Raw genomic sequence first — 15,744 nt, 5'->3', positions numbered from 1 at the left:
ACAGTTGCATGGAAAAAAAATGTACACAGCACAGCTAACCGTGGGCACATAAGACAGAAAAGCCTGCAATATACACGCACATGTACTTGGCCCACAAGTATTACATGGCTGAGGTAGTCTATAGCACAGAAATATACCTTAAACTCCAATAAACAATAATGATAACTCGCCAGGAAATTCCAGTACAGTCGAGGTACGTGTGGCACTGTGTGTCAGACATGCCATACCATGTGCACCAGGACACACACACAGATCATAAAATTCCCCCCAGAATATGTTATTAATGTTCTCCTGCTCATGCACGGCATTTGTCTCCAGTTGACATCATTGTAAGTCTGGTGCCTAAGATCTTGTCTTTGAGTAATGTTTGTACCTAAAACCGTGTAGCATTGCGCAGGAAGTACACCTACAAATCTTACGATTTAGAGAATTTTGTTTCATTAGTTTACGATGTCGTCTGCTGTTTTTCTAGCCAAATTTGGAGGCTGAGTTTCAAGTGAAGAACTAAAAAATTCGCTTCGTAACACATGTTTTTGAATTTGGAGCATTATGGTTGAGTATAAAAAGTATGTTACACATTTTTATGAAACAAATCATATAGGGAAACTGACTAGGTGCTTATGTATGATAGTCCCAGAAAAAACCAAACCCTGAGGAAAGGGGTTAATTTGCCCAAACCATGAGATATGGTTATAATGTATATGGATCTCCGAAAAGTACAAGCAGTATTCTTTGTAATGATACCTTGATGGTATCCCTCCTGTCATGCATGACTGAACACCATTGTCTTGAAAATGGGGCATCCGAACTCAGTTGTAACACTTTGGATAAACCAGTGAATGAGGTTGTCCTCTGTCATGTTTGTCCTGGATGAGACCAATTATTCACTCATTACGTAATTCACAGTTACTTGTGCACCGACACCTTCCGCGTGTCCAAGTCCATTCCTCCTGCAACTGGTTCGTTCCCCTTGGCTGTTCGACAAGTTGCTGTCGAACGGCAGCAACGTTTTTCAGGAGTTTGCACTGTGCACCTCCTTCCCGAATGATCCTTATTCAAATTAAGGCTTGTCCCATGTTCTTGATATTTGCGCACATTTTCCAAGATCGACTTTGCCGGTGGATCCCTATCAGGGAAGGCTTCCCTAAATGCAATCTTTCCTCATTAACATAACCTTTTGTTGTCACTTTAAACCAGGACAAGTATGACAGAGGACAACCTCATTCACTGGTTTATCAAAAGTTTTACAACAGAGTTCGGATGCCCCATTTTCAAGACAATGGTTTTTTTAGTTCTTCACCTTGAAGTAAGGTTTGAAAAATGCTGAACTACACTAATTTGTAGATTTGTTTTTTTTTTAAATTAAACAGTAACTTATAAATAAAGGTTTTTTTTTACACTTTGCAAGATTGTGAAACCTGGAAGTCCTATTTTTTTAACGCTATTGCATTATACACAGTTTTTTTTTACTTCGTGAGATTACACGCGCAAGAAAAAAAATTATATATTGTTACATTCAACATGCGCCCGGGCGCTAGGCGTTCACGTTCAATATCGTTCGCAAGCATGCACGCACTCACATCTTGATTCGACCAGAGCTGTGTTTAGTTTCTATTTTGCGCCTGGTACGGAAGAGGTCTTTATCACTCCGTGCGACAAAAAAACCTGGAGACCAAGCTTTTTGTCAAATGTTTGTTTACAATAATTAAGACAGTAAGCAACATTTTGCGGTAATACCAACCTGTTCCTTGATTCTAATTTACATAAATGGCCGCAAAAACTCCAAATCGGAATATATCGATTTTTCCAGGTTTTTGTCACTTTGTGGGATCATCGACAATATGTTATATGTATATCTGACCCATTACCTGTTACCCCGACACATTACCTGTTTATTTATTCATTAAAAAGAAATTGACAGCGCCAGCATTTTAGAAATGGAACTACCACCAGGCGGCGAGGAAGAAAAAATGGACGCTCATTTTCTTTGACAAAATGTTAATTCTGCACTCTCGATCTGGATACGCTATACTTGTACATCGGTTCCCAATATATTGGAGTCTTCCAATACAGTTTTGGTCATATACGAGACTGGCGCTTCTTATCAAATTGGACTTGTTAATAGTCAGCACTTGGCAAGCTAACCTCACGACTGAATTAATCACAACCAGCGCATGTGATAAACTATACTACCCGGCAGAGCCATGCTGCTTAATCATATTTCTCGCTGAAATGACACCACTCTTCAATTTTGCAAGTATACAGAAGACCTAGAATTGTATGCGGTTGTTTACACGCTCCTAGCAACAGTTGCACCAAGCGGCGGCTGCAAAATAACCCCCAACTTTGAGAGGTCTTTTGCCCTCCTATTGATTGTATCTCTTAATAAGCGAACACAATTTCCCCTAAGGAAATTGGACTTCTTTGATCTGAGGGGTTTTTGGCTACAGGTGTTGCACTTTGAAGACAGATACAGTTGCGATTCAATACGTTGTCCGTTTTTTTGTTTGTTTATTTGTGAACATGCTGGTGTGGCTGATGCACTCCATTCTGAGCAGCAAGCAATCTGCAAAGAATGCTGAAAAATATTTTAAATTCACCAGCAGAAGTTTTTGGTTGGTTACAATTTTCAGTAAGTAATGTAGTGAAACTGTGAATGGCCCTAATAAAATATGCTGAATTGAAAATTCGGTTCCCACAACCTTACAACAGAAGTACATTAACAAAGTGGCCAGATAAAAAATCTCGATTACTTGATGGATATATAAATGAAAAACAAACTTGAGGGAAGGAACGCAAACAGTGCAAAAATCATTGAGTCGTATACTCTATATTATAGCGGGAAAACGGCGCTCTGTGACCGTCGTCTGTCAATTACCTGGGCAGGCCTTGGACACACGAATAGGCCTACTGACAAGAGGGAAGGTAAAGTAGATAGCTGTCAATTATGATAACCTTCGACAGTGGTGATCAACACTGATGTCACGCTGCTTAGGACTGAGAACACACGTCAAAAGGCTAAACGCTATAGATAGAGACAGATAGTGATAGTTATTGACGGATCTGGTATGAGAGGGATCTGGTTAAGCTTACATTCGTCAGTCTTCACGGAAAAACGTGGCACAGGGATATCATTTCAAGTAATTACCTTAGTTATTTTCCCAGCAGCAGACACGATCTTTTTTTCTGTTTGTTCGTTTGTTTGTTTTTAATTAATCAGAAGCAGAAATCGTAGGACTCTCATTAGTGCCTGGCTAGGTTTCGGGACATCATGGTCGATCAGATTTGCAAAAATAACCACAGTAGCACGCGAAATGACCTCAATGATTAATTAATGCCAGAAATTGAGGACTTGATAAGAACAGTCCAGATGGTATTGTGGTGAGAGGGCGGGACAGGACAGATCTGAACGAGAGACATGCTGCACACTGCACCATAGCGCATACCGTCGTAGCTAAATTGGTCAAGTGTTCCAACGTGAATTGAACGGACCATATGCTCGTGCACACGCACAACTTAAGCGAAGTGTGTGTTCGAGGAAAAAAGCGATATATGACCTATTGCACTTGACTGCCAGCATTCTGTGGAGATACTGGCATAGAAAAGGCGGCATCTCAAGGGATGCACTTCATCACGCATGCTCGGAACGGCCGCCCATCTAAATCAGACGGAGTTGCTGTGTCCCTGTTATTAGGAGTCTGAAGTTGAGTACAACGACAGCAAAGGTATGTAACGGCAGGTAGTCGTCGTCGCTCATAGTTTGTCCCAGACATTTTGCGTCGAAGCATGAAAAACCAAACAACTCCAGGGACCCCGGAGGACGGGCCGGCCAGCAGTCTCCTTGAACGGCAGATTTTGAGTGTGTTCCTGGCCCTGATCTTGGTTCTAGGCACAGTTGGCAACATGATCGTTATACTTGCGGTAATTCTGTCGCACAAGCTCCGTACCAAGACGAATCTGTTCGTGGTCAACCTAAGCATTGCCGACTTTCTGACTAGCGTTCACCTCGTCTGGATCATCGTGGCCTTCCTGAGCGAGGACGGCTGGCCGTTACCGGACGGTCTCTGCGTGTGGTGTGGGTTCGTCCTGATCACTTGCATCGGCGCAAGCGTCTATACCTTAGCCTGCATCGCAATCAATCGTCTCGTTTTGATCCGTTACGGCCCGGCAGCATATCGAGTTCTATGCCGACCAGTGATAATAGCTGCTATGCTGGCAACTATCTGGGCGATACCGCTGTGCATGGCCTCAATACCCATCGTCTCAGACTTCGGGGAGCTGGGTTACAGTAGCAGATTCAGGACTTGCATAAAAAACCACGCCCACCAGTATGCTAAGCAATACGACATTCTCTTGTCCCTTACTTACTACCCCGTCTCGACGGCAGTGATTATTATCAGTTACTTTAAAGTATTTCTTTACTTACGTTCCCGCGTCAAGAAACTCGCACCTGGTGTGGCCGAAGCCACGGTATCCTCGGTCGTACAAGAGAGTGATCTCCGAAGCCGGCCTGCCCAGCAGGACGCTCGGCCAAAGCTCCGCGAGAGACTGGACAAACGGCAGGTGCAGGTCACCAAAAACATGTTTTACGTCGTCTGTCTCTTCTTTCTGTGCACCACGCCGTACGGACTAGCCCTCCTGTGCAACCACCTGATTTGCCTGCGTCTGACTTCATACGCAGCTGTTGTGCTCTCTCTGAACAGTTGCATAAATCCCGTCGTCTACGCCACCAAACATCCCGACTTTAAGAAGGTGATTCAGTGTATTTTGCTCTGCCGGCCGAGGAAGATCCCTCAGCGAATTAAATTTTGTGGTGATACCTAGCACAGCACATGTATTTTGTGAAGAACGTACAGTCCAAAGTGCCGCCGAGCCTCGTCAACTCTTTCCAATTATCAATCAAGTAGACTGTAACTGATGGGTCTATATAAGTTGACAATTATCCAGCCCAGCGACCTGTCAAATGCATATCAGTCACCTTTACAGACCGTAGCTGTTGACACAAACACAATTTCACTTAACAATGCACAACTATCAGCAATTCTTAATGAACGACCGCATTCGTACTTAAATTTTGAACCACACTCCTCAAAATTAGTTTCGAAGTTAAATTCTATGACCTGAATTCTGTGTTGTTTGCTTCGAAGTGAACATAGCATCCAAGATGTTTGGCACAGCTTAATTGAATAGGAATTCTTTTTTTGATTTTTGTGGAATCTCCGAAAGAGCATTCGAAGTTGATATTCTTTTGAAAAAAGGAAAACATCATTGAGTGCCAATGTAGCCAAAAGCTAACTTTGTTTAAAATCGAAATTGATAATTGTGCCTTCTAATTACAACGTGTGCCTTATTTTGAAACAAACCTGAAAAAGGATGATTATCCGTGTTAAAGTGCTCACTTTACCGTTCAAATCTAGTTTATTGAGAAGAAAAAATTCTTAATCGGGCATTATCGACAAAATTTATTGCTACCGGTTGATGACTAGACCCCACGAAATGAGATGTAGCCTAACGCCTTTCCCCCAGTAACTTTGGTTTAGTTTGCATTACACGTAAAAAGAGCAAAGGTGTACTCATTGTTTTAATCAACCACTGTGGCATCATAATGAAAATGGATGTCATGAATAATGGGCAGGGCTCCCATTGCAATACCACTTTAAAGGTCTTTAACTCAAAAGTGGCTCTGGCGACTTGCAAATGGTGTCGTTAGGTTAGATCCCATTAATCTTGGTAAAGGAAATATCCGTTGACCTTTACTGCAACAGTTAACATTACGGACTTTTTAAGGGCCAATGGGCGCCAAAGATTGTTCCAGTCAACCGTAGGGAGCAAGGTTGTCGAGGCTTAGTCAGAGCACGAGGTCAGGAGCACTGAAGTGGTTATCCTTCTAGTTATTATCGGTGATGTAATTAAGGAGGAGAGTGGCATTGGGGCCATGGGCCCCTGCTCGAGGTGTGTGCCCCGTGTGCCCCCCGATGAGAAATTAGAGAAGGAAAAAAGAACTAAGTGCCCCCTTCAGAAAAGAGGGCCCCGAAAAGTGCCTTCTTGCCAAATGCTCCCACACTGTTATTGTTAATCAATAAAAATATGCTGTCCTACACTAACGTTTCAATTGAATTTATCACTATTTAATTGCTGTGGTCAACCCCGAAATCGATGCACATTATTTTGACTTGATGCAGAGCAGCCTTGGTTAAGTATCTGCGAGACAGGAACACGTCAGACTTTGTCTAACATTAAGCATAATTAAAATGTCAGTAGTGTGTGTGTGTATACCCGCGTCGTTGAGTGCAGCCTTCCGAATACGACCTGACATTAAACATCACATTGCTTCCATAAACACGACATAAATTGCCTTTGCCAGGAAACGATATCTTTGCTAAGTGTACTACTTAAACTTTGTTGTGGTAAAAAACAGTTTGCGGTTTCCCTCTGTACATTCACACAGCCCCTGCCTGAATGTACCGATTGACATAGGCCTACGCGTATTTAGATTCTATGTGAATGAACAGACAATTTTGAACAGCGCGGTTACGCTGATTACTTTGATTAACACCTGACATGATTCTATATATATGTCGTCAGTTTAGGGAGCAGCGCCCGTTTTTGGATTCCTACCACACATAGTGATCCCCATTCGACTTTTCATGTGTTAAGGTTTCGAAGTTAGAGTAAAGCTTCGGCTGTTCGTTATCTGTGTAACTGGCACCGCCTTCAGTCCAAAAAAGGTCCTAGAAAGTTTACCAACGTGTTCCCTCTTTTCGATGAAACTCCAAACAACATTTTTTGTTTCCTTTAAATATAAGAGATGAAAAAACGTTTAATCACAAAGTGAAATTTCCTTCAAGATTTGTGAAAAGATTTTATATATAGAGAAAGGAAATGCATGTAACTAATATAAGTAATAATCGTCTATGGTTGATGAATGGCTTGGCAGGTACACCAAAGCCGCAGTTTTCAGAATAAACTAACCTTTTGCAGCCCTTATACAACTAGCACATGATGAACTTTCTCTCGTTCTTTAACATGGCAGTTTTATCACCAAATTTATGACTTTTCATCAAAACACCCTACCAAACCGTACCTTCTTTTTCTCTTGTTCAGTGGCTGGCTCAGCAGACGATATAGAATAGAGCTGGGGGGTATATCAATTCCTTGCCGCTGTTTGAGCGGAATCACACAGCCGGCAGACGCATACAATTTGACGAAAACAAGCTTGCATATATACTCGGTTCAGTCTTTGTTCAATTTCTGGTACGTATTTAATACTCGCTCTCGCGAAACTGCAGTATAAATGTTATTTTCCATCAGCCATACCGTACTGCGTTAAAAATGTTTGGACAGGTCGCTCATTGCTGCTAGATATTTTTTAATACATAGACGTCTCTCTTTGAGACCATGGGGAACGGGAAGGTCGTTTTAATCCATCTTTAATTAATACTCAGTGAGGACGGCGATGAGTGGGAAGAGCTTATAGATACTGTACGTAATCGAGATGACTTCGGCTACACTTCAACATATCTACAATGGCCTTGCTACGTTAAAGCTGTCCTCCAAGGTGATGGTACGCAAAATATTTGGATCATGCAATTTCAAGGAATACGAAACAAATGCAGCTCCCCCAATTGGCTCAACACTGCAGGCACAAGGCAATGGGTTTCGGTGTCACTTGCCAGCTGTGAACTGCAGAAACAGAAGACAGAGGGTCCTCGGAAATAGGCTGATTACCGAGCACTGAAGGACTCAGGACAAATTAAAAATTGACGAGTGTCAATAAAAAGATATGCATTTCTCACCAGTACTGTAACTGTCCATCCGTCCACCACATTGCATCCTGTGTATGATCCCAGGCGCAAACAAGCGTAAAACACTATTTGACCTCGGGGATGGGCTATTGAATCATCCACCATTTTCGTGGTGAGACAAAACATCAGGCGGATTATGAGAATTTATCGGACTTGCCATAAATACACATAAAGCCGCTTTTCAAAGTTCCATGGCCGGGTAAGTCAAGCCCCCAGTACAAACCCCCCCCGCAGTTTCCAGCACAAATTTACATGCACCACAGCATTGACCGAACGATTGGTTTAGCGTAAGTAATTCATATGTTATTACTGAATACTCGTGTTGGTGGCTGTCTCCTTGACTTTGGCTTTATTGCCTTACCAACTGCCTTTGCCCGTATAAGGTATAATACCCAATATATTATGGTACCCAGCCATGCCTTTCCTAAAAACGTTTTGTCAAAAAAAAAAAAAAAAGGAAAAGGGTCAATAGGGTTGGTACGTCGCCGCCATATGGAATCGTTTATCCTTGCCAATTGCAAAAACGCTTGTCCAATTAGGGATAACTATTTGTTTTATGTGCTGGGAAATTATGCAATGTAAGTCAATCACCCTCAATGGGCCACTTTCACTGTACATCTAAACGCGTCAACAGACTGTCTGCAGCGCCACCTGTAAGCACGTAAACGCAATCTGTCAACAGACAGACGTAAACAAAAAACGCTACAGTTTGAAAAGTAAATCCAGTCTTTCTAAAAATTGGTATCGATCGCAGGTGGCTCTACGCTAGGTGGGAGTAGATTTCCCGAACACAAATTTGATGGAAGGAGTCCCTTGACAATGCGTATATAATTTGGCTGTGTGTACATTTTTTATCTGGTATTTGGTTTGTACGTGCTGTACCGAATTTTGTTGATTTGAGAACGCCGCAACAATTTCATTGTACCAAGTCACGATAATTCCTTTTGTATTTTTCGTTTTTCTTTTACTTACAACCATTATGTCATTGCTCGGTATTGTGAAGCCAGTCCTTTCAAGTGCATGATTATGCCTCCTGCTCCGGGTTACGCAACATTTTTATGCGTAACGCATGGCTACCGATACCGGACGTTTAAATATTCATGCACGTCAGGGGGAATTAACTAGTCTGAGAACCAGACTATAATATTGGGGTTATAGCAGTCTGCGACAGGTTTGCCCACCGCACCTCCAGCAGGTCTGATGAATTATGACTCTCAAGGCTTATACCCATCTTGGAACTGTAGATAAAAAGTCACATATGCACAGTTTGACAGAAAATTCACTGGTTGATGTCATTATGAAAAAAGGGCACAAAGGGGAGAAATCCGGCAGAACTTCGTCGTCTTTGGTGCACAACTCAATTCGTTTTCCCGTTGGGGGACGGCAAAAATGTACACGACATGCCATATTGTTAACTGCATAAGTCTTAACAGAAATGCAATCTAATCACAAAATGGACAATTTTCACGTATTCTTTGGAAAACAATTTTGGCTACTGTAAACAGTTTTATTAAGAATTTAGTGATTTTACCCTGATTTCACATTTTCTGTATTACTCAGTTTTTATTTTGTTCCGAAAACACCATACATGGCGACTTTTGCAACATAAGAGAGCGCGCACGAATGTCTGGTTCCCATACCAATCGTACTCACTCCTTTCATAAATTTCTACCAGTCACTCGACCAGACTAGAAATCCGAGGAACAAGAGCGATGTTGTTTACGAGCCGTATATCGATTGGAAAAAAAAATGGAGTGAGTTTGAAGGAGGAAAAGGCCTGGAGCAAAAAAAAAAAAAAAAGAAGGAAAAAAATTGACTGCCAACTTGAGTGTATACACTCAATGCGCATCGCGCATTGAGTGTATACATATTCCGTCGGCCAAAGTTGCCGTCACAGGAAACTTCTGCTTGACCTTTGAAGCGTTGTTCACGTGCGATGAACCATTGCGACCGTCACGCGTCGCTGTGCTCGTAATTTTGCCTTAGAAATCTTTATTTTTCATATTTTTCGTGGAAAAAAATCGTTCAGTGGATATGAATGGATGGGAAGGGCAGCATACAAGTATGTTATGATATCTGGTATAGGCCCTACCATAAAAATTCAAGCCCCATTTCTGTCTTTAGGCGCTGCTTCCAACAACTGCACAATTATTACCTGGAAATGTATGCCATTTTGAATATTTTTTATTTACACATTGTGCGCGCAGCACAATTTAGCATATGGAAGACAGCAAAACGGAAGTTGTCTGTGCCGATCACTTCGGCATTTTCGGTTGACTCAAGATCGAGTGCGCCCGCTGGAATTGGCAGTCCATTGTTTGTTTTCCCCAATGTCTATGGAAAATCCAAATTAGTTTTCCTGACTTAAAAAAAATGGAAAAGCCTGTTCGTGTTTTGGAGAAGGTTAGTGGTAGAATGTTTCCGACTTGTGATAGTAAGGAGCGCTGAGTAGCCGACACATAATTTCTCATAGGCCTAATATACATGTAAGTTGATGTGTAACGCGTCTCATAATATATTTAAACTTGCCCGTCCTAATATTGCCAACATATATGTCTTCTTTACACATACTGCCCAGAATTTATGTAATTAGAATTTCCGTTGTGTGTGTGTCAAATTTCTGCCTAGATGAATTACCCAGTGGAAAGTTACTTGGAGATGTTCGATTCCCCACATCTTCTTTTATGTCTAGTTCCATCTCATCCCGATGCGCTCATGTCTTGCTTCCACTTCGTGTGTGGCAAGAAAGAATGGACAATCTGGAAAGGAAAAAAAAAAGGAGGAGATCCATTGGCGTGTACTAAGTCAAGTGATGGAGGTACCTGTCTGTGTACCAGCAATGTTTAATTGAATCCTTCATTCATAGTTTGATTTATCCGTAAACTATTAACCCTGTTGGAGGAGAGCTAAGTTGAATGATCCATAAAACAAACCCATTGGAAGGAATGTTGTAACCCACCGTACTTCAGTCGTCTGGGAGTTAACATATCTGAGAATTTTTTTTAAAAATTTCCTCATAAGCTAGGAATGTTCTCTCAGTCCCTGATTCATGACTTCCAGCATTACTGCCCGAGTGACCATTCATCAATATTATTTTTTTTAAAAAGTGGCATCATGATGCAACATTTGTCCAACCTGTACAGACCTTAATATATTTGGGGAGATTTACTACCATCATAAAATTTCAACTTAAAAAGTATATGGTTTATAATAAAAAAGGAAAAAAACGTGTCGAATCCATGGGTTTATTCCACGATTTTAGTGTTTGGAAAGCCCTACTAAAACAAGTATTTATGATTCCTTGAATTCTTGGAAAAATCCGCACTGGAAAATAAATTCTTATGTACTTTTACACAATCTTTATGTGGTGGTTGTAGGACAGCTGAGAAGAGCCGCTGAACTGAAGGCCCATGAAGACATATACTTTGACGGATACGTAATTAAACACAGACTGTGTGGGGATTGAAGTGAAGTATCCAAGACATTGTTTCATGATGTATGCAAGATGTACCACTTGCCACGGTGAGTTTCGTTGTAGTTAAACTTTTATAGCATGAAACAGGCTGAACATGTTTCTTTACGATTCACACTTTCATTACTATTATGTATACTAAAGTCACGCACGATTTATACAGGCCTCTTAAGGGTGGAAAACAGATTGCCCTTTCCCAGACCAAAGTTTTATTTCTCCATATCTGTTGACAGAGGGTTATTATTATTTTTTCTGTTTCCTTAACAGTTCGTCATCTGATACCTTAGGGGATGCCTCCCAGGAACCCTTTAGGATCTTCTGTATCACAGTTACTGAGCCATGTCAATGGCATTCACAGCAAGAAATCAACCACTCTGACGTCACTGCTGGCGAGGTTTATTTTGTGTTGGCCAAGACTCCACCTTTGGTTGCAAAATGTAGAACTTGTAAAACTGTGTTTTGAACACAGTCTGGTGCCATTATATACAACAGCAGGATGAAATTTGATTCTAAATAGGTGATGCAGACTGGTTACTGTTCTAAAGTCTTTGAAATTTGGTCCATCATTAAACATACCTTTAATTAACAGTACCATTCCTAACAGTGTTCTAACATGCCAAGTTGCAATTTACTTTCTTTTATGCTCATGTATGCCCAGTTTGTGCATTCAACTTCACTTTTGAATAAAAATTCAGACCTTGTAAAACAATCTTAATGCAGTTTAATGTTATAAGGTTGCTCGATTAACTTTGGTTCTACTTAGATGAAATTCGGGTGAAGTCCAGTCGAAGTAATTTTAGTAATGCATGCTGTATAAATAGTAACATCACTCCACAATATATCTTAAAGTGTTCAACTTGCCATCATGCGATGTATAGTTTCATTTTACTTTTATTTACGAAATTTTTGCAGTCAAATTTACTTCTGGTTAGCCATGTTTACTAATTTATTTTAATTTCCGATTCTTTCTGTCATTAGCTTAAACATGACAAAATGTGAAGACTGAATTTCTTTTAAAAAAGAGGGTGTGACCTGATAATGCAAAGGTTGGAACTAAATGCATCTGTATCACAGAAACCAACTGATACAACGCAAGGTTAGGTTTTGTAAATTTATTGCCAGTTATTGACCCGAATGAAGTTTTACCAAGTGAAACTTTGGAAGAAAATATAATGCAAAAACTGCTGCAAAGTACTTGCAGGCTACAGTGACCCAAACTACAGATAAAAGTAGGAGGGCCTGGTGTTCGATCCTAGTAGGATCTCTCAAAGGCAAAAGGTTTACATGTACAATTATGTATTAAGTAACTGACAAAATATGCAGCATGACCCCCCCCCCCAAGCATGGCTGGCTAGAGTAGGCACAATCATGGTTGAGCCTACGGCCCCCGAATGTCTCAGGTTTGTGGTCAGGGGTTGGCTCTGCAACCGGTAAGGCGACACGGTATTTTTTTCATGTGTTTTTTCTGGGTAATGATGTCCAGGTGCTGAGTACGTAGTATGCTCAAGAGAGAACACAGGCTTCTGAGATTGATATTGCTGGGCCTACATGATCGTTAAGTTGGGCCCTTTTTGTCGATTCGCTCTAGTCTGGTTTCAAGACGTGAAGATCCTTGACAACTCACGATTAAATTGAAGGGGAATAATCAGACCATCTCATCTTGTAATAACTATAACTAGAATAACATTGTTGACACCCGTACATGCTAAATGGGCTACGGTGCATACAAAAATCCGCAAATTTAAAGTCAGATTTCACCTTTTTGTACCCTTTTGTTGGAGCGACAACATTCACCACTGGATTCCCTTGTTTCAAACTACGCGTACGCTAGTTTTTTCTGTAATTCTGAGTCGTGTGTCCGTGAAAGTGAAACGCATGAACGCATCGTCTGCGCAACGCACCCAAAAACGAACATATGGAAAGCCGCCTTTACTGCCGTTATTGATGTTCATGATGAGTTCTCTTTCTCAACAACGATAAGAGACACAGATAAATAAATAAATTGCCTATCTCAGCTAAACCAGGTGCACAAACAGCATTAGTACTCTACTCAGTTGAAATAAATATCTTTCAAAGTCATATTGAAAGCGACTGTTTCCTGTGCATTTGTAACATTCGTTCGTTTAAATATTTAAACGCACTGATGTTCCGGGAGAACGGGCCAAAAACTGTGATTAAATCCAGGGAAAATATCTGTCCGCTGGAGGAAGGATAAATATCATAATTAATCTTATTTTAAAGCACTTTAAATGTATGCATTATCGCGGATTTCTTTCACATATACACCGCAAAATCCTTTTTAGCTTCCTAGTAATTATTCTTTTTTCAGTAGCGCGTTGACTGCGTATAAAGGTCAAGGTCGGATTGAATTAGCTTCAAACGTGATCAACGGTCTGAATTTATACCGCTTATTATAAAGCGACGCTACGATGTAGTGATGTAGTGAGGTTGCACTAGCGCGATGATTCCAACTTCTTGGTGACTGAGAATTTTCATGGTTTTAGACGTCGGTCAATTAAGACACCTAGAATTAAAACAAATGTAAATGCTCGATACGATGGGGATATGAACCCACCGTTAATGTCCAGCAATTTGGAATGTCTGGTGCAGAGGTTGACATGCAACGCCGCTGGAATGTTTAGATGCTCTTGTTAGGCAGAGCGGCGAAACAGAAAGTTCGGCCTCATTACTGTTGAGAGCCAGGCTGTAAACGAGACAGCTACGATTAACTAAGACAGATTGTTGGGAAAAGGCAGACCTTCCTGTTCGTGTTTGCCAGGCACATTTACCAACCTGACGGCAATTAGGCCTACGGGCCGACATTATACGGTGAAGAAGCTTGCTCACGCACAACGCGCATTATTTACCAAATGGAGAAGATTACTTCGGCGAAGTAATGGAAACCCTGTCACGTCTCGGTCTGCGCCAGTTTGGAGCGCAAACAAGGTTTGGCATGTCCGTGGAGGATGCGACATGCTGTAATGGGCGCGCACACAAACAAGGCTAGGGAAGCCGAGTGGAGATATAAACAGCGAGTGAGGGGGGAAATAATAAGTAATTTGGATGGAAAACCCGCGCTTGACCTGAGTTGACTTTTATGAGCTGAAGATAAAATGTTCTCGCAGCCTTTTACCACCCAATGTTCAGGTGATTACTTCTGGACAAAAATAGAAAAATATTATTACGTCACAGGAGTCCATGGAATCTGATGCGTGAGCAAACTCCTGTTATCGCCCCAGTCTCTGGTTTTCGCCGCAGTTATTAAGAATTGATCTTTCAAATGCTACAAAACATTAGCATTTTTCTTGAACCCAAATTGGTGGCTAGAGTCCTTATCAACGCAGACATAAAGTATAAGAAGTCTGTCTCTGGCACCCCGAAATCGTAATCAAGAAAAAAGCTGGCTCAAAACCAATGGCAAGCAATGCTGAGAAAGGCTACCTAGATGAGCCCTCCAAAAATCAGAAAGCCTAATATCCCTTCAATAGAAACAAGACAGTGTCAGGTTCCATCGATGTCCCTCAGTGCTAATAAAAACCGTTGTTAAGTTCAGAAAAAGGATGGAACTCAACAAACCACCAATTTCTCCTGTTTTGTTTGAATCTAAGCATCACATTTCCCTGCAGTAAAAGATTGAAATCTGAACTGCCAAACTCTCCTGGGCAACTGCATTGCCAGACCGAAACCCGCCTCCTCAAACGGCATAGTGCATTGGGTTGTAATCGCTCCTTAAAGATGCCTGTGGGTTTTTTGGAGGGTGCGGTTGTTTGAAAGTAATGGAGGCCTTTAAATGAATCATGTGCCCCAACGAACGAAGTTTACTCGGGAACTTTTTTTTTCTTAACTCCACGATCCTTTTTCAATGTATGAGAGCTATTTGATTGTTTAATTTTTTGTTCAGCTTGAGTGAAAAGGGTTTTTTCAATACATTTCAAATGCTCCATTTTTTTATTATATTCTATTGAATAGAATGCTGTTGCTATGATGTCATTTTAGCAACGCTTTTCATAAAATTGTGAACCCTCAATTTGCTCAATGGAAAGTACTTTTTGCGAAAACTTTGCTACTTTGTCAACCACCATGAACTGGGAAACAACGAATCGTCAAAGAAAAAGAAAATTTGACATTGTAAAACATACAGCATTATCGGAGGCGTTTTTGTGCCAATTTGACTTCAGTATTGGCCAGGTTTCTTCATGGAAGGACATCACACCTTTGTCTATGAAAATATGTAAATGTGAATTACGGTTCAAACAAGGCATTTGTTTCTCATCCCCCTTAAAAATGGCAAAATGAAAAAAAAATGGATTAAATGCGACACAAAAGTACACAGCCCTTGGAAAAGTGGGTGACTCCCCCGACCCTAGCATCAGATCTACAAACGAATAGTTTGAGTAAAGGTTTTTTTCAGGGGGGGGAGGTATTAAGTAACTGTCTTTAAGAGGTCTGGTTGCCGCACACACTGCT

The 15,744-nt window shown here is 41.1% G+C and overlaps 1 protein-coding gene across 1 annotated transcript; it reads left to right on the top strand.

Moving 5' to 3' along the window:
* The first annotated feature begins 2,648 nt into the window (after positions 1 to 2,648).
* Positions 2,649 to 8,040, top strand: LOC110973306 (galanin receptor 2b-like). Its single transcript, XM_022224003.2, has one exon. It carries the CDS (start codon positions 3,787 to 3,789, stop codon positions 4,822 to 4,824), a length of 1,038 nt encoding a protein of 345 aa, XP_022079695.1. The 5' UTR covers positions 2,649 to 3,786; the 3' UTR covers positions 4,825 to 8,040.
* The last annotated feature ends 7,704 nt before the right edge of the window (positions 8,041 to 15,744 follow it).

Source organism: Acanthaster planci, linkage group LG02 (assembly GCF_054643075.1).
Source record: "Acanthaster planci isolate LZ-2023a linkage group LG02, COTS_SCS, whole genome shotgun sequence".
NCBI lineage: Eukaryota > Metazoa > Echinodermata > Asteroidea > Valvatida > Acanthasteridae > Acanthaster > Acanthaster planci.
The sequence above is the reverse complement of the archived record's forward strand: the minus strand, read 5'-3'. Positions and strand labels throughout refer to the sequence as shown.

Coding starts and splice junctions, on each gene's coding strand:
- LOC110973306 (XM_022224003.2), top strand. CDS start 3,787: ATGAAAAACCAAACAACTCCAGGGACCCCGGAGGACGGGCCGGCCAGC.